The sequence below is a fragment of the Leopardus geoffroyi genome, chromosome E1 (assembly GCF_018350155.1).
Source record: "Leopardus geoffroyi isolate Oge1 chromosome E1, O.geoffroyi_Oge1_pat1.0, whole genome shotgun sequence".
In the NCBI taxonomy this organism is placed as follows: domain Eukaryota; kingdom Metazoa; phylum Chordata; class Mammalia; order Carnivora; family Felidae; genus Leopardus; species Leopardus geoffroyi.
Genome location: NC_059330.1, coordinates 24966273 through 24986576, shown reverse-complemented (window position 1 = coordinate 24986576; position 20304 = coordinate 24966273). Strand labels below are relative to the sequence as shown.

The following is a 20304-nucleotide window of genomic DNA, read 5'->3' as shown; positions in this document are numbered from 1 at the left end:
GTTAACTGTAAAAGAAAACTGTAACAGGAATTTTTCAATGAAAGCAAATGCTATTTTAATATTTCTGTCTTGGGGTGTCAGGGTGGCTCAGTCAGTTAAGTGTCAAACTCTTGATTTCTGCTCAGGTCATGATCTCACAGTTTCGGGAGTTCAAGCCCCCTTATCGGGTTCTGTGCTGACAGTGTGGAGCCTATTAGGGATTATTTCTCTCTCTCCCTTTCTCTCTCTCCCCCTCTCCTGCTCACACTGTCTCTGTCTTTCTCAAAATAAAAACCTTAAAAAAAAAAAAAAAAATATATATATATATATATATATATATATATATATATATATATATACTTCTGTCTTTACCTGTCTTAAATAATGTCTGTGTACCTAAAGAACTTTTTGCTTATATGATACTGAACTGGGACACAGAATTAGCCAAAATACTTTTTTGTTTTTCTTCCCTTTTTTTTTTTTTTTTTTGGTCATTTGAAATTAAGACACGAGAGATTTCATGATTATTCCAAATATATTTGCTGAAATGGAGGCAGACTAAATACTTTATCTTCTTATAATGCCTCTGATTGAATTATGGGGCATGTTCTTCCCAAATTTTATGGGGTAGCAAATAATGAGTTTGATTCTGTTATATTTATAGTGGACCATAGCAAAATATGCTCCCAGGTTTAATGGGTTCCAGCAACAAGACTCCCAAGAACTTCTGGCTTTTCTCTTGGATGGTCTCCATGAAGATCTTAACCGAGTCCATGAGAAGCCCTATGTGGAACTGAAGGACAGTGATGGCCGACCAGACTGGGAAGTAGCTGCAGAGGTTTGTCGGTTTTGAGTTTCTAATGTAAGCAATAGATAAAATGTTCTGGCCACAGATGTGTGTTGTACAAGTTGAATGCTAACTAAACTATTCTGTGATCAAAATTTTACTATGGAAGTAAAAGAATTTATATTTCTCTGCTTGATTCTTGTTCAGTAATGCCAAAACAAGGCATCTTTAATGAAAAATTTTAAATGTTGCCTTTTTACATTGTAAACTTATGGGAAAGGATGCAGGACTTATTCAGTAGAACTTCAGGAGTCCCCATAATTGCTAAAATGATGTGTACAATGATGAATATGTATGTTTTATCTGCTCTTTAATGGACAAAGAACTTTAATTCTCATCATTGTTACTATGGTAAGAACAAAAAAATGGGATTTTCCATCTGAATTTAATATCATTTAGGTTGAACAGAAAGAATCACATTCTAATCAAGAACTGGTTTTCTCTCCTATCTCAGTAGGCCAGTACATTTTAAATTACATATCTGAATTGTAAATTTGCAGGCAGAAAGTTTCTATATCTTAAATGAAGATTAAGGATTATGTTCTTTTTTTTTTATTAGAGTATAGTTGACATAATGTTACATTAGTTTCAGAGGGTTATATTCTTGGCATTTAAACCTAAAATATTTAACCAATTTATTTGAATTTATGTAGAAATAATTATTTTTTGAATTTTGAAAAAAGAAAGCTCTCTGATCTTTTTCCTTGCTAGGCATGGGACAACCATCTGAGAAGGAATAGATCGATTGTTGTGGATTTGTTCCATGGGCAGCTGAGGTCCCAAGTCAGATGCAAAACGTGTGGGCATATAAGTGTCCGATTTGACCCTTTCAATTTTTTGTCTTTGCCACTACCAATGGACAGTTATATGCACTTAGAAATAACAGGTAGGTCACAAAGTTCTGAAAATCTACTTAACTTCAATGTCTTCTACATTGATCAGGTAGCCTGAATTTGAATTTCTAAGTATAGTCATTTCTTTATAATGCATTCTCATAGGGTCACCTAGGTGGCTTAGTCAGTTAAGTGTCTGACTTTGGCTCAGGATGATCTCATGGCTCATGGGTTCGAGCCCCATGTCAAGGTCTGTACTGACATCTCAGAGCCTGGAGCCTGCTTTGGATTCTGTATCTCCCTCTCTCTGCCCGCCCCCCCCCAAATAAACAAACATTATAATGTATTATCATAAAAATTGGTCAGCATGTTATAATCCAACAGTGTAATTTCAGGCAGGAACTCCAGACCCTGGAACATGGGACCACGCCTTGTGCCCATTGATACCTCTGTTAGTTTCAAACATGCCAGAAACTCTTTAAAATCTTACAAAACCACTCACATTTCTATATCAGAAGAACATCAAAAAATAATGATTTCACTCAGTATCATCCCTGATGATACAACCATCTCTTGTAGTTTACATGTAAAATAAAAATTCTAGACTGAAACGTTTGCTGTTTCCAAGACACACACACACACACACAGACACACACACACACACACACACAGTAGAGCTTTCAGTGAAATGTGCATTATATCTAAAAGATGTTTTCTCTTTACTAGTTATTAAGCTGGATGGTACTACCCCTGTACGATACGGACTACGACTGAATATGGATGAAAAGTACACAGGTTTAAAAAAACAGCTGAGCGATCTCTGTGGACTTAAATCAGAACAGATCCTTCTTGCAGAAGTACATGGGTCCAACATAAAGGTAATATTGATTATTCTTTCTAGGATACCCTTGATTCCATCCTTTAAAGATCACAGTTTTCTCAATTAATTATTAAATGACTGAAGGGGATATCAAAACACAACAAAGAATGAACAAAATTTAACAGTTTCCCATCCCTGAAACTTTAAAAAGGGTATCTACCAGCATAAAGAAGTAATAATGATAGTGGCATTAAAAAAAATTTTTTTTTTAACATTTTTATTCATTTTTGAGAGACAGAGACAAGAGAGTAAGCAGGGAAGGGGCAGAAAGAGAGGTAGACACAGAATCCAAAGCAGGCTCCAGGGAGCTGTCAGCACAGAGCCTGATGCGGGGCTCAAACCCATGACCATGAAATCATGACCTGAGCTGAAGATGGACACTTAACTTAACCAACTGAGCCACCCAGGTACCCTGATAGTGGCATTTTAAAAGAAGGGAAATATAAGCCTAATGCTATCTATATGGAGTAATCTAGCTACATCACTACAGTATAGATTTCCCCCAGTGACTACTGCTGCTACACTTTACAGGTTTTTGTATTACCACTCTTAGTAGAATTCTTCCTTGGTTAAAGTATTTTACATATTTATAAATGTATGCTTTTACTATTTATTTATGAATATATATACCTGGCCTTTCAACACACTAAGATGTTAGAGAGCAAAGACAAATTGACATAAATCACTTCTTCGTGCATACCAGCTGGAGAAGCAAGCAATTTAATAAATACATTGCCTGGAACTAATATTACGCTATATATGTATTAACTAGCTAGGATTTAAGTAAAAGCTTGAAACAAAAATAAATAAAAATTAAAATTAATAAAATAATAATATATTGCCTACCCTCAATTGAACTCCTACCATTGATATTATTCATATTCATCTTTGGGCTTTCTGAACAAACTCCCAACTGATGTTTTCTCATGTGTAATGCAAAGGTAAGATCTCTCTGAGGTTTGGGATTTAGATGCTTGAAATGAAGGACAAAACTTAAGCCATCAGTTATTCAAAACAACTTCTTTCCTATGGAATGGGATAACATGTTTTGTCAGTGAGGTTAGTTTTCAGTCAGTTTATCAAGCTTTCATCTTTTAGCTGTTTGAGAAAAGTTATTCAGTCATTTTGTTTGTTTTATTCGTGAAACCATCTAAGACGTTTGTTTCAAATGATTTTCCATTTTATATGAAACATTTCCTCCTTCTCGTCCTCTTTTTCTGTAGAATTTCCCTCAAGACAACCAAAAAGTGAGACTCTCAGTGAGTGGATTTTTGTGTGCATTTGAAATTCCCATTCCTGGATCTCCAATTTCAGCTTCTAGTCCAACACAGACAGGTAAGATAGAACTAGAGCTCCTTCTCGTTATTTCAGCTTTAAATATTGGCCTAAGGGTGTATATTTATTTGGGCTAAGGATATTCAGGCAAAAGAATTTTGGAGACTGATGGAAACCTTGGTGATCATTTGGCTCAGATTCCTCATTTTTTAGATGAGGAACCTAAAATTCAGGCAATGTAAGTGACAAGCAGATGCTTATTTAACTAAGTCTACCACTGGAATTCAGATCTCTTAATTCTTTTATCTGATACTAACATGGCAACAAATGGTGTGAGAGATATATAATATACTATCAGAGAATAAAACAATAAACATGACAAAAAGAATCTATTTAAGTGGGGGTAGGAAATAACAAAAAAAGAATCTGTTTAATATGCATGTGGTTTGATATGGTTATCAATTAAATCTTTTTGACCATTAACATTGTTGGTCTATTCTGCATACTGCTTATAATTAGGTTTATTTCCTGACTATAAAGGGCCTCATAGAGAATGAGGCTCCTCTTGTTGGCACTTATTGATAGTGGGTTGATGGATGATTTAATACTGCTTTTTTGTTTAGATAATTACTGTTCAATAGAACTGTCTGCAATGATGGAAATTTTCTGTAATCTTTTCCATCCAATAGAATATTCACAAGTCATATGGACTGTTGAGCACTGTTGAGACTAAGAGAAATACATTTTTAATATAATTTAAATTTAAAAGACATCTTTCATCATTTGTAACAAATATATCACTTTGGGGGGATGTTGCTAATGGGGGAGGCTTTGCATTTTTGGGGACAAATGCGAAATCTGTACTTTCCTCTTTATCTAAAACTAATCTAAAAAATATTTTTTAAAAACTAAAATGAAAAAAAAAAGGAACATCTAGCTAGAGACTGTTGTTTTCAACTGAACATTTTTAGGGGAATAGAGAAATGAATTCATAGAGAGGGAAAAGAAAACAAGTGGCAGAACTATTTGTATGTTCAAACTATTTGTAAGAACATAAAAATGGGATTTTCCATCTGAATTTAATATCATTTAGGTTGAACAGGTATGATGCTGATAAAGATTCTTACAAAAATTTTACTTCTACTTTTCAGAAAACTAAAAGAAAACCAACTTTTTTTTTTTTTTACTTATACTTCCAAGCAGTTACTTCCAGCAGTTATTCTTGCTTTGTCATTTCATCTTAAGTGTGAGTTATAGAAGTAAAATCTGAAATTAAAATCTTCCAGTCAGTCCAGAATTATTATTTGAACTATGATTTCTCCCTGTCCTTTGCTAAAAGAGACTCTACTACAGTGGTCTTGGTCCCCACATTATTTGAGAAAAGAGCAACGATGAAAACACCACAAGCTTATGATGCTGTACTTATCTATGAATTTGTAGATTTCTCCTCTTCCCCATCTACAAATGGAATGTTGACCCTAACAACCAATGGAGACTTGCCCCGACCAATGTTTATACCCAATGGAATGCCAAACACTGTTGTGCCGTGTGGAACTGAGAAGAACTTCACAAATGGAATGGTGAATGGTCATATGCCATCTCTTCCTGACAATTCCTTTACAGGCTACATCATTGCAGTCCACCGAAAAATGGTTAGTTTAAATTAGGCAACTTACTGCTCATCTTAACCAATGTCATTTGTGAAACATAGCCACTTTCTGTCTTTGAAGCCTCTTCATTGTGTTCACTTTCAGGGTGTTATTGTAAGTGATCAGAGCCAGGATTTAGTATCACACATGCTGGCCATTGTATGAAATACCATTCCTCAGTGGCGTCTGGGTGGCTCAGTCGTTTAAGTGTCCGACTCAGCTCAGGTCATGATCTCACAATTTGTGGGTTCAAGCCTGTGTCAGCTCTGTGCTGATGGCTCAGAGCCTGGAGCCTGCTTTAGATTCTGTGTCTCCCTCTCTCTCTGCTCCTCCCCCACTTGTTCTCTCTCTCTCTCTCTCTCTCTCTCTCTCTCTCTCGCACACACACACGCACACACACACACACACGAAATGAATAAACATTTTTTAAAAATTTGAAGTGTCATTCCTCACTCATATTAAACAGCAACAGGATGGCTGCTACATCCAAATACTACTCCCTTTTTAAAAGTTTGTGTCTCCCATATTTTCATGTAGGCATGTACATCTTCTCTGCCATGTAAGCATAGATGTATTTGGAGGTTGGTTGGTTGGTTTTTTTGGAGAGAAACAGGAATGTTCTTGGGTAAAAACAAGTTGTTTCCTAGGACTGCTGTAACAAATTAGCACAAATTTCATGGCTTAAAACAACAGAAATTTATTCTTTCATAGTTCTATAGGTATCTCAAGACATCTGAAATCACCAGGGCTGTGCTCCCTCCAAAGGCTTTAGGGGAGAATCCTTCCTTGCCTCTTCCAACTTCCATAGACATTTCTTATCTCATAACTCCAATCTCTGCCTCCATCTTTACATGATCTTCTGCTTCTCCCTCTGCTGTTCACTAGTGAGATTTACTGATAGCACTTGTCATTAGATTTAAGTACTTAGAAATAAACTGCAATAGATACACAAGGTATCTATATGGAAAGCAATAAAAATATTGATAAAAATTAAAGAAGACTCAAATATTTGAGGGAAATAGACCATGTTCATGGATTAGAAGACCAGATATTTCAAAGATCTGAGTTCTTCACAAACTCATCTACAGATTCAGTGCACAATCCCAATATAAATGCTTACTATGTGTATGTATGCTCGTGTATGTAAACTTGATAAGCTGATGCTAAAATGTGGAAGCAGAGGGGCACCTGGCTAGCTCATTCAGTAGAGTATGGGACTCTTGATCTTGAGGTCATAAGTTCAAGCCCTATGTTGGGCACAGAGCTTACTTAAAAAGTAAAAAAATTATTCTCTCTCTCTGCCCCTCCTGTGCTCTATCAATATAAAGAAACTTAAACAAACGGGGGGCGGGGGCACTGGGTGGCTTAGTTGGTTAAGTGTCTGACTCTTGGTTTTGGCTCAGGTCATGATCTCATGGTTCGTGAGTTCGAGCCCTGCATCGGGCTCTGTGCTGACAGCACAGAGCCTGCCTGGGATTCTCTCTTTCCTTCTCTCTCTGCCCCTCCTCTGCTCTCTCTGTCTCTCAAACTAAATTAAAAAAAAATTTTTTTTAATAAAAAAAAGTAAAAAAAAATTAAAATTAAAAAAAAAAATGTGGAAATACAAAGCACTGGAATAACCAAGACACTCTTGAAGAAGAGTAAAGCATGACGAATTGAGCTACAAGATATTACAATTATTTTATAACACTTAAGTACTTAAGACATTGTGATATTGGTATGAGAAAAGACAAGTATTAACAGTGGTTTAGAATAGAGAACCCAGAGACAGATTCACAAATGTATGAACATTTGAGTTATAACAAAGATAGCATTGCAGAGCAGTGAGAGAAAGACAATTTTCTTGGTAAATGGTGCTGAGATAATTGAATAGCCATATGAAACTTGACACCTACCTCTTACCACATAATGTTCAATTCCAGGTGGACTACAGAACTAAATATGAAAGCAAAACAATAAAACAGCTCCTAGAAGATAATAGGTGAATACATTCATGACCTTGATGTAGGAAAAGACTACTTAAATAGGACACAAAAAGCACTAACCATAAAGGAAAAGATTAATAAATTGGACATCATTAAAATTAAGAACTTTAGTTCCATCAAAAGATGCCATTGCATAGAAAGGCAAGCCTTGGAGTCAAAGATGTCTGCCACTCCTATAACCACAAAAAGACTCAATCTAGAAAATATAAAGAACTCATATAAATCATTAAAAAACAATTCAGGGCGCTGGGTGGCTCAGTCAGTTGGGTATCTGACTCTTGATTTTGGCTCAGGTCATGATCCCAGGGTTGTGGGATTGAGCCCCACAGTTGAGCCTCAGCTCTGTGCTGAGTGTGAGCCTGCTAAAGATTCTCTCTCCTTCTGCCCCTCTTCCCTGCTTATTCTGTCTCTCCCTTTCTCAAATAAAAAAATTTTTTGAATAAAAAATGGTTAATTTTAAATAAGCACTTCACAGAAAGGATATACAAATAGCCAGTAACCATATGAAAAAGTGATCAGCCAGACTACTAACCAGGGAAGTACAAATTAAAGCTCCATTAGCATATTACCGCACACCCACCAGAGCAGCTTAAACTGATTAACAGTGATGATGAGGATATTTGAGCAACAGGAACTCTCATACACTGCTAATAAGAGTATAAGTTAATACAGCTCTTTTGGAAAGTAGTTTTCTAGTTAAAGGTAAGCAATTCTCCTTTTTAAGCATCTACCAAACAGACGTGTGTATCAGGAGATATGTACAAGAATATTCATTCAGCAGCATTAGCATTAGCAGCATTATCTGTAATCGCCCAAAGCTGAAAACAAAAAATAAAAACATTAAATGTCCATTAGTAGTAGAAAAAGGATAAGGAAGTTGAGACATTCATATGATAGAATATTCTACAGCAATGAAAATGAATGAATTTAGAGTTGTACCCAACATAAATGAATTTCATAAACCTAATGTGGAAAAGAAGCCAGACACAAAAGAAATATAAAATATATGATTCTTTTTATAAATAAAAACTTTAAAAACAGGGAAAATGAAATTTACTGTTTTTATGCATAGCCTATGAAACTATAAAGAAAAAGCAAGGAAGTGATTACCATAAAATTAGAAAAACTGAACTTTTGAAGGAAGAAAGAAATTGTGATTGGGAGGAAGCAGAGGGAGGCTTTTGGAGTGCTAGCTGTATTCTGTCTTTGACTAGTGATTATACAGCTATTTGCTTTGTGATAATTCTTTAAAATGTACTTGTCTACCCTTTTGAATTAATAACTCATGACTTAAAGTGAGCACCTGACAACGTAGATGACATTCTACGGGCCACGTTCTAGACAGGATTGTATGGGATTATATGAGTGGATAGAGAATTAAGGCATCCATTTGTACTTGGTATTGGCTTTAAGTACAGCTCCAACTACTCCCATCAGCATTTCCCTATGTCTCTCTCTCTCTTTTTTTTAACCAAGTATTATCAGATCCTAAATTAAGAATTCTCATGTACTTTTTAAAAAGTCTTGGAAAACCACTCTCTTGAATTTTCATGAATATGTTTTATAGAGCACTTGGTAAGTGCTAAAGCATTATATACAGTTTTTTGTAATTATTAGACCATAAAGCCACATTGTCAACCCTTAATTTTCACCTTTTAACCAGTTATCGATTTCCAGTTTCTTTCATGATCTAGACAGGTGCTTTAGGAATACCTAAAATTGATTTTACCATCTGTCTGTCTCAGGTCAAGTCCCTTTTCCTATTATTTCTGTGAAAGGCAACACCATTCTTCCATGCTAAAAGCTAAAGGCTGAGAATATCCTTAGATTTTTTTCTCCCCTTTTCTTCTAAAACCCTATATTCAGTATATCACTATGCCCTTTAATTTCTTCTTCTTTTTTTTTTAAACAATGTATTTTTTGAGAGAAAGAGAGAGCACGAGTGGTGGAGTGGCAGAGAGAGAGGAGAAGAGAGGATCCTAAGTGGGCTCTGTGCTGACAGCAGAGCCTGATGTGGGGGCTTGAACTCACAAACCATGAGATCATGACCTGAGCTGAAGTCATACAGTCAACAAACTGAGCCATCCAGGCAACCCTTAATTTCTTTTCTTTTTTTTTTAAGTTTATTTATTCTTTCATTTTTGAGAGAAAGAGCACAAGTTGGGGAGGGGCAGAGTGGAAGGGAGACACAGAATCCGAAGCAGGCTCCAGGCTCTGAGCTGTCAGTACAGAGCCCAACGCGGGGCTTGAACTCAACGAACTGTGAGATCATGACCTGAGCCGAAATCGGATGCTTAACCAACTGAGCCACCCAGGGGCCCCATCCCCTTAATATCTTATTTTAAAATACTACTTGAATTTACCATTTCTTCATTTTTATTGCCACCTTCTTTCAGACCTTTCTGATCTCATGATTGAATTACTTTGAAAGTAGTTTATTTTTTGTCTCCTCCTTTCTACAAGGTAAAAGATGAATAAGAATGAGACAAGGCAACCTAGGCAAGAATATTCAGAAAATAGAGAAATGGGAAAACGGTATTGATGCGACAAATAAAGGAAAAGTCAATTTAAAGGAAAAAAGAAAGAAAGAAGTGGTTTACATGGACCAGAGAAATCAAAAGAGTGAAAATTGAAGTTTCGCAGTATAACTGAATAAAGAAATGGAGCAAAACTCCTTTGAACAGTTGGGCCAAATGAGTTTTTCCAGCTGGGAGGAAAAGTTGTTAGGAGAGAGCAAAAGGAGGATTCCTGGTATAGGAAAGCTGGGAGTGTTATTCCCATGAGGAACTGAGTAGTATCTCCCAGTGGTACTGGGAGAAGTTACCTTCAAGAGGATGAAAATTTTTTGTGGGTTTAGAAAAGAGCTACACTGAGGAATGAAGAGGTCATTGCTTAGATGATCTCATTTATTTAGTAAAATAAGTCATCTGCTGAGAGAGTGGAAGAACAGTAGAAGTTTAAGGAGAGAAGAATTAACCTATATTTTTAGATTTTTGTTTTATTGGTTTGTTTGTTTTTTTAGAGAGAGAGTGTGCACACAGGGGTGGGGGGCAGAAGGAGAGGGAGAGAGAGAATCTTAAACAGGCTCCACATCCAGCACAGAGCCTGATGCAGGGCTTGATCTCATGACCACAAGGTCACGACCTGAGCTGAAATCAAGAGTAAGATGCTCAACTGATTGAGCTACCCATGTGCCCCTGTTTTTAGGTTTTTGAAAAATAGTTATTCTGAATTCTGTCCATGTATCAACTGTGAGTCTTATAAGAACATCAGCACATGAAATACAGTCTTAGAATCATGTATTTAGCTAAGCTTAAATGAATAATGCAAGGAGTGCCTGGCTAGCTCAGTTGGTAGAGCATACAACACTTGATCTCATGGTTGTAAGTTTGAGCCCCATGTTGGGTGTAGAGATTACCTAAAAATAAGATCTTTAAAAAAAAGGGGTTTAATTTAAAAAATGAATAATGGCAAGATAAAATGCTTGAGAATCTGAAATAGAAGTCTTTAAGAAACTAGCTAACCGTTGGTGAGTTTGTAAGTTGTTGATTTAGCTTCTCTAACTACTACACAAAGACCACACTTAAAGAATTAAATGTCCAAGTGCTCAGCAGTTTTTTGAGTAATCCTGAATTGCAGTCAACCTTTTATTATACTAAACTTTTGTTTTATTAAGCAGCCATTTCCAAGCTACTTCTGTGCAGTATCTCTATAATTAAGGAATCTCCTTAACATACTAAAAGCAAATATTTTTAAAGTTTACTTTACTTATATTCTATCACGTAATTAAAAAACAAAAAAGACTAAAGTCAGCTCAGCTACTTTTAGGAAGGTGCATAAGTTGTTATAACATTAAATGGCTGGGTTTCATATCTTCCCAACAGTTTAGGAATTGCTGCTCTAACAACAGCTGTCAACACCTTATTAGAAAATTGTGTTTTGAGGCAGTTTGGTTTACTGGCATCCTTTCTAGAGAAAGGATTTTAAGTGCTTTTAAAAACCTTGAGTTAGGAAACTATTACTAGTTTTTACATGTGGTTCTGTGTGTGTGAGAAATATTTATCAGAGAAAACTAGTTTGAAAATACTAAATGCTGAAAAGTTTGATAGCAGTTCTAAAACTGGCAATACTTCAATCTTCAACCTTCCACTCTAAATAACCATATTCTCTATATTAATTAAACGTGGTTTTATAAATAAAGAGAAGTGTGGTAGGGACTACTTTGAAAATGATACTGTTGCCTGTTATTGGCTGTCTTAGAATGAAAGGGAGGAATCAAAGGCCTGTCTTCTCAGCCCTTTCTTCTCTTGTTTGTACATACAGATGAGGACAGAACTGTATTTCCTTTCATCTCAGAAGAATCGCCCCAGCCTCTTTGGAATGCCACTGATTGTTCCTTGTACTGTGCATACCCGGAAGAAGGACCTGTATGATGCGGTCTGGATTCAGGTGTCTCGATTAGCCAGCCCACTCCCACCTCAGGAAGCCAGTAACCATGCTCAGGATTGGTGAGTTGAGAGGGGGATAAGCCTGGACAGGTGGTTTCCAAACTCAAGAAGAAGAATTTATATGAATTCTATGTAATATATAGGACACATTCCATGTTAAGTTAATCACTCTTTGAAGAGCCATCCAGAAAGCATATAATTCAACCATGTGGTTTGATCTATTGAGTAGGAGAGACTGTACAACTTCCTTTCATGACCTAGACATTCTAGTGTCTAATAATCCTTTCATTCTGTACTCTCTTACCTGAAGTCCCTCCTGCTAATGCTTTAAATGCTTCAGGTATTATCCTTGACTTCTGTTATTGCAAAACTAGGGAGTATAAATTCACCAGGGAGTTTGTATCCTCTCAACTTGCTGGAATGCAGAATGGAAACAGTCACGTTCATTTCTATACATGAACTCTGAAAAATCCCCATACCATAACAAATGATTCAGTTGGATTGTTTCCATGCCTTGTTAGTTTAACATGGAGGGCCACCTGCATGGCTCAGTCTGTTAAGTGTCTGACTCTTGATTTTGGCTCAAGTCATAATCCCAGGATTGTGGATCAAGCCCCACGTCAGGCTCTTTGCTGAGTGTGGAGCTTGCTTAAGGTTCTCTCTCTCTCCTTCTGCCCCTCTCCCCTGTGCGCTCTCTATCTCTCTCTCTCTCTCTCTCCCTCAAATTAAAAAAAAAAAGTAATTTAAGAAAAAAGAATAAATCTTAAAGGAAAACTGCAAATAATAAGCAATTTAGTTGAGGAATGTCATGTTAAGTAAAAATGACAATAGGGCAAGATTAAATTTGAAGTGAAAGTGTGATTAAATTGAAGAACTTCCAGATGAGGACTTTTCCCTGGGCTTGCTAATGAATTGGATATGGAGTATGAGGGAAAGAGGAACCCAAGTTTGGTTATCAGCCTGAGCAATTGTTTGTGAATGGTGGTAACATTTAATGTGAGGAAAACTGAGGAAGGAGTAGGTTTGAGCAAGAGATGACAGGAATCAAGTTAAATTCAACATGTATGTTATATTTTTAAGTGGGATATAGACTTCAGTGTCCTTTGTTGGAGATATAAAAATATAGGTGTCATCACAAATAGTTGGTATTTAAATCCCTGAGACCAGATGATAACGTTTAGAGAGTAAGAGATAGAGAAGACACCCCCCCCAATGTAATTCCTGATGCATTCCAACATTTAGAGGTTGAAAAATGACAAAAAAGGAGATTGAGAAGAAGCAGCCAGTGACGAAAGAAGAAAATTAGGAGTGAGTGGTGTCCCAGAAGTGAAGAAGTGTTTAAAGGAAGAATGATCAGTTTCAAATGCTACAGAGAGATTTAGTAAGAAGAGGCCTGGGAACTGACCACTGGACTTGATAAAATGGCAGTCTTTGGTGACCTTTGCAAAAGCTATTTTAGTATAGATGGAATGGTATAGATGAAGGCATGGAGGTTAGAATAGATTAAAGAGAAAATAGTCCTACAGGCAATAAAAAAGATAATAAGAGTCTTTTAGGGATAACACAATGAAATATTTATGAATGAAAATGATAAAATGCCTCTGATTTCCTTCAAAATAATCTGGTGGGTCACAATAGCCAAGAGGTGGAAACAACCCGAATGTCCATCAGCAGACAAATGGATAAACTGTGGTATGTACATACAGTGGAGTATTTGTCAGCCATAAAAAGGAATGAAGTTCTGATACACACTACAACATGGTTGAACCTTGAAAACATTATACTAAGTGAAATAAGCCAGATACAAAAGGATAAATACTGTATGATTTCACTTTTATGAGACATTTTGAGTAGGCAAATTCATAGACAGAAATTAGATTAGAGTTTACTAGGGTTTGGGAGGAAAGGAGTATTATTATTGCTTAATGGTACAGAGTTTCTGTTTGGGAAGATGAAAAAATTCTGGAGATGGATGGTGGTGATGGTTGCACAGACAGCATTGTGAATGCCTTTAATGCCACTGAATTGTATACTTAAAAATGGTTAAATGGTACAGGTGCCTGGGTGGCTCATTTGCTTAAGCGTCTGACTCTTGATCTCAGCTCAGGTCTTGATCTCATGGTTGTGAATTCAATCCCATGTTTGGCTCCACACTGTTCTTGAAGCCTACTTTTAAAAAAAAGTTGAATGGTAAATTTTATGTATATTTTCCCATTTTTTTTAATGGAATGAAAGAATCTATAGAGCTAGGTTAAGGGTATAGGTGAATTAAAAGTGGCTGAGGGTTGATGATGATTATAGTTGGGTGACCAATACATGGGGGTTCATTGTACAGTTCTCTATTTTTGTGAGTGTTAATGTCAATAAATTTGAATGTTTAGATTAGATGGACAAATTCCTGGAATCGAGGATCTATATAAAAGATGATTATTTTGAGCTACAGTGGGTAAGGAGGAAAGTGAGGATTTGAGAGCAGTAATTAGAAATTTCTCTTTGGTCAAAGAATTGTTAGAGTAGTGATACTTGAATAAGCGATTTAAAAAGTTAGGAGGTAGCTATTGCAAAGTAGGATATTTGGAACTGAACGTTTTGGAGGTGGCAAAGTCCTTCTCATGGTTTCATTACCTTTAGCAACCATGTAACAGCTACTACCAGTTGCCAAATGTGGTGTCTTGCATTGCTTCTTATTGGGGCAAGGATGAAGAAAAATACTTGTTTAAGTGGGAGAATCAAGGCTGTCTTGCAGTTAAAAGACATTACTCTAAAAATGTTAGGTAGCTTATAGCTTTGAGTAGTTAAGGCAGGGAAAAGGGTGCCTCACAGTGTACCACATCAGGATTCTGATTAAAGAACGCTTCTGGGGTGCCTGACTGGCTCGGTTGGAAAAACATGTGACTCTTGATCTCATGGTGGTGAGTTTGAGCCCCACATTGGGTGTAGAGATTAAACAAAACTTAAAAAAAAAAAAGGAAATATGTCAATATAAATATATATTTTATATATATATATTATATATATATTATATATATAATATATATAATATATATATTATATATTATATATTATATATTATATATTATATATTATATATTATATATAGTCCGCTCTTCTAAAAACCATTATGATCTTTCGGCTTTCTGTGCTGTGGCAATGTTCTTGTCATGGAAAGGTCTAATTATTTTAGTTTAATGTGAATTAAATCTTGTGATAGAATTAGGGCTGAAGGATAATTGGTAGTTGATTTCATGATTAGCTTATTAGCTTATAAGGTTATTAGCTTATCTTAAAATTTTGTGTGGACCACATGGCCTCTCTTAGAGACATCTGACAGTCTAGTCTGTCTACCTTCTGTAACAGGGATACAACATGGGAGCCCTGAGTGGGGTTGGTACAGGGCTGCTGCTAATGGGTTAAAATAACTAGCATTGAACTGTTAACCATGAGCATACTGCTGTGACAGATGCCCCTTCCTAGGGTTACTTCAAGAAAAAATGAAAAGGAGTTGAGACCTCAAATAGAAATGTTTTTTATGGGAATGCAAGTTGGTGCAGCCACTCTGGAAAACAGTATGGAGGTTCCTCAAAAAACTAAAAATAGAACTACCCTACAACCCAGCAATTGCGCTGCTAGGTGTTTCGCAGGGATACAGGCGTGCTGTTTCGAAGGGACACATGCCCCCCACCATGTTTATAGCAGCACTATCAATAATAGCCAAAGTATGGAAAGAGCCCAAATGTCTATTATTGATGGATGAATGGATAAAGAAGATGTGGTTTATATGTATACACAACTGAGTATTACTCGGCAATCAAAAAGAATGAAATCTTGCCATTTGCAACTACATGAATGGAACTGGTCAATCAGAGAAAGACAAAAATCATATGACTTCACTCATATGAGGACTTTTTTTTTTTTTTAAATTTTTTTTTTCAACTTTTATTTATTTTTGGGACAGAGAGAGACAGAGCATGAACGGGGGGGGGGGGGGGGGGGCAGAGAGAGAGGGAGACACAGAATCGGAAACAGGCTCCAGGCTCTGAGCCATCAGCCCAGAGCCTGACGCGGGGCTCGAACTCACGGACCGCGAGATCGTGACCTGGCTGAAGTCGGACGCTTAACCGACTGCGCCACCCAGGCGCCCCATCATATGAGGACTTTAAGAGACGAAACAGATGAACATAAAGGAAGGGAAACAAAAATAATATAAAAACAGGGAGGGGGACAAAACAGAAGAGACTCATAAATATGGAGAACAAACTGAGGATTGTCGGGGGTGCGCTAAATGGGTAAAGGGGCACTAAGGAATCTACTTCTGAAATTGTTGCACTATATGCTAACTAATTTGGATGTAAATTTAAAAAAATAAAAAATAAAACAAATTTTTAAAAAGTGTTTTTTATACTCTTTGGTTTATGTTCTGTTTCAGTGATGACAGTATGGGCTATCAGTATCCCTTCACTCTACGAGTTGTGCAGAAAGATGGGAACTCCTGTGCTTGGTGCCCATGGTATAGGTAAAGTAATCTTATGCAAAAGAAAAATTTTAGTAGCATTGCAGCTTCAGATATTATACCTTTTGCATAAGGTTTCCAGTTTTTAGAAGTAATACTAAATAATAAGAAGCTTGAAATAAACATCGCAATTGTTGATTCATCTTTTTCTTATGTGGTCCGTAGCTAAGTTTTGCTCTTGAGCCTTAGCTGGTTTTGAAAACTCTGTGATCCTCATTAAATTCATAGTTTATGATTAACATTTATTATTTTATACCTTCTGCTCCTTATATATAAATCAGTTTAGCATTCTGAGCCCAGTAGAACATAGTCTACTTACTAGACTTCGTGGAAGTCTGTTTTTGACTTTTAGAAGAATTATGGAGACTGATTGGTCAGTATTGTTGCAGCTTGCGAAATATCTGAGTGCTAAAGTCAACAACCTTCAGAGAACTATAATAGACTTAGCAAATGGAATCTAAATAGGCATTGAAATCATGGCTTTGTCATGGTCCTTCCCTTCCCATAAATTTTTACAAACATTTATTTAGTGTGCCACTTTACAAACAAGGAAATGGGCATTGTTATATCAGATGAATTGTCCTTCCTCAGAGTATTAAATGACTAAATTTAGAATTTTCTTAGAGGTACATTATCTCAAATATCCAATCCCCGCGTCATTTATCTTCCATAAAGTCCACACATTCATGTGGATTAACAAATGGTTATCAAGTGCTTTGAAAAACCAAAGACTTGAGAAGTAATGAGCATGCTTCCCTGAAATAAAAATAATTACTAATACATATTCATACATTTATCACTCTTAAGCCCATGACAGATTCTGAACCCAAGAAAGTGGAGAAGTAGAAAGAGAAAATATTTCTGATAAAGAAAATGTTGATTCTTTCATAATTATTCATTCCTTAGTAGGTCATTTTCGTCCCTTTAGATTTTGCAGAGGCTGTAAAATTGATTGTGGAGAAGACAGAGCTTTCATTGGAAATGCCTATATTGCTGTAGATTGGGACCCCACAGCTCTTCACCTCCGCTATCAAACATCACAGGAAAGGGTAAGTACTCAAGGCCACCATAAGATGGTAGTTTTCATAAGTAGAAGTTTTCCCAGTTTAACTGTATTGTGACATTTCTGTTTTAGGTGATCTAAATACAATCAGAAAAACATTCATTGGTATTCTCTAAGCCACTTAATATATTGACATGATTACATGGACGTTTCTGTTTTCCCACTTACAGAGTTACTTTTATTGGGACATTACATTTCAAAAAACACCACTAATAAGTAAATCTCGAAATTCTGGGTATGACTAAGACATTATATTGTTTGGCCTCCAAGCAATAAATACCTCTTTGCCTATTTATTAATTATTATTATAGCTGCAGCATTTAGTAACACTGTAACTTAGCTGGAAGGCATCTCAGGGCTACAGTTGCTTACTGGGCATAGTGATCAGAAAAATTAAAGGAAAGATTGAATGTTTCAAGACTGGGCACCTAAGAATGTATCTCAATGGCTATTCCTTCACACTTAGCATTCCTCTACTGGGAAAACAGTTTTTACATTTTGAAAATATTATTTCAAAAAGACTAATAACTCCATACTAACTATAAAAATATTTATATTTTTATAAATATTAAATATTTATATTTATATTATAAAAATATTAAATTTTTATAATATTTATATTATATATTTATTATATATAATGTAAATAAATATAAATATATATTTATAAATATATATAAAAAATATATAAATAAATATATTATATATAATATAAATATATATTTATATATTTATATAAATATAATATAAATATATATAAAAATAAATATATATTATATATTATATAAATATATTTATATTAATATTATAAAATATTAAATTTTTATAATATAATTGTTGAAGGATAGATTGGCTAGATAGTTGGTGGATAGAGATATGATGAATCTGATGGAGAAATAAAAGCAACAGCATCAACGGATTTTTTTTTTTTTTTTTTAGTTACATGAAGAATTGTAGTTGCTTTTGCATTTATGTGGCTCTTGATGGAAATTTCCAGTGTATGATCTGAAAAGCTCTGGAGGACATCCTGCTTATAGAAAGAAGGGCCTACGTGACCTGTTAAATCTCACCCCATTTCCACTTTCAGTGATGCTCTTAGGATACCATGGAAACCAACTTGCTATTGAGATATCCTGCTTTGGTGGGGACTGCAGCCACATGACTAATTTCTTCCTACTAAATTTCTCTTCCTACCTGTGGTTTCTGCATGTGCTTAGAGAGTCACGTAGACAAAGTGATTACCTTGGTTCAAAATTGACATTATTACCCATATATTTTATGTTGTTTATTCCAGTAATTTCCCTTCCAGGAATTTATTCTAGGGAAATACTTTAATGCTGACAAATAATCATCATAGCATTTTTTAGAACACTAAAAAATTAGACACAACTTGTATTTGTCCCACATTAGAAGATTGGTTAAATAAAGCATAGTATATAAATTTGATAAAATATTATGCAGTCATTGAAAATGATGATTACCAGGAGTTTTTACCGTGATTACCATGATACTTAACAATGTAATGGCTTTGTTTGGTTTTTTATTTATTTTTTAATTTACATCCAAGTTAGTTAGCATATATAGCACAATGATTTCAGGAGTAGACTCCTTAATGCCCCTTACCCATTTAGCCCATCTGCCCCCCCCCCCCCCCCCCCCCACACACACACAACCCTGCCAGTAACCCTCTGTTTGTTCCCTGGATTTATGAGTCTCTTCTGTTTTGTCCCCCTCCCTGCTCTTATATTATTTTTGCTTCCCTTCCCTTATCTTCATCTGTTTTGCATCTTAAATTCCTTATGAGTGAAGTCATGATATTTGTCTTTCTCTAATTTCGCTTGGCATAATACCCTCTAGTTCCATCCACATAGTTGCAAATGTGTATAAATATATACCACATCTTCCATCTGAAGATGGAAGAATATATACCATTCATCCATCAATGGACATTTGGTCTCTTTCCATACTTTGGCTATGGTCAGTAGTGCTGTTTGTTATAAACATTGGGGTGCATATGCCCCTTTGAAACAGCATACCTGTATCCCTTGGATAAATACCTACTATTGCAATTGCTGGGTCGTAGGTAGTTCTATTTTTAATTTTTTGAAGAACCTCCACAAACTGTTTTCCAGAATGGCTGCACCAGGTTGCATTCCCACCAGCAGTGCAAAAGAGATCCTCTTTCTCCGCATCCTCTCCAACATCTGTTGTTGCCTGAGTTGTTAATGTTAGCCACTGTGACAAGTGTAAGGTGATATTTCATTGTGATTTTGACTTGTATTTCCCTGATGATGAGTGATGTTGAGCATTTTTTATTTATTTTTTTTAATGTTTATTTATTTTTGACAGAGAGAGACAGACAGAGCAGGGCGGGGGGGGGGGCGCAGAGAGAGAGGGAGACACAGAATCCGAAGCAGACTTCAGGCTCTGAGCCGTGAGCACAAAGCCTGACATGGGGCTCGAACTCACAGACTGTGAGATCATGGCATGAGCCGAAGTCGGATGCTCAACCGACTGAGCCACCCAGGTGCCCCTTCTTGTTTTTTAATATTTTTTAAAAAATTTTTGTGGGTTTTTTTTGTTTTTTTGGGTTTGTTTTTTTTGTTTGTTTATTTGTTTGGTTTTTTTTTTTTTTTGATGTTGAGCATTTTTGCATGTGTCTGTGAGCCATGTGGATGTCTTCTTTGGAAAAGGGTCTATTCATGTCTTTTGCCCATTTCTTCACTGGATTATTTGTTTTTTGGGTGTTGAGTTTGATAAGTTCTTTACAGGCTTTGGATACTAATCCTTTATCTGATATGTCATTTGCAAATATCCTCTCCCATTCTGTCAGTT

The 20304-nt window shown here is 35.9% G+C and overlaps 1 protein-coding gene across 3 annotated transcripts in view; it reads left to right on the top strand.

Moving 5' to 3' along the window:
* USP32 (ubiquitin specific peptidase 32) overlaps positions 1 to 20304 on the top strand; it is a 242450-nt gene that overhangs the window by 208421 nt on the left and 13725 nt on the right. For all 3 annotated transcript variants that reach the window (XM_045488182.1, XM_045488181.1, XM_045488183.1), the window contains 8 exons: positions 644 to 817; positions 1538 to 1712; positions 2386 to 2537; positions 3763 to 3874; positions 5255 to 5466; positions 11772 to 11956; positions 16323 to 16409; positions 17335 to 17455. In XM_045488182.1, coding sequence (XP_045344138.1) covers positions 644 to 817; positions 1538 to 1712; positions 2386 to 2537; positions 3763 to 3874; positions 5255 to 5466; positions 11772 to 11956; positions 16323 to 16409; positions 17335 to 17455 — 1218 coding nt within the window. The remainder of the gene's footprint in view (positions 1 to 643; positions 818 to 1537; positions 1713 to 2385; positions 2538 to 3762; positions 3875 to 5254; positions 5467 to 11771; positions 11957 to 16322; positions 16410 to 17334; positions 17456 to 20304) is intronic.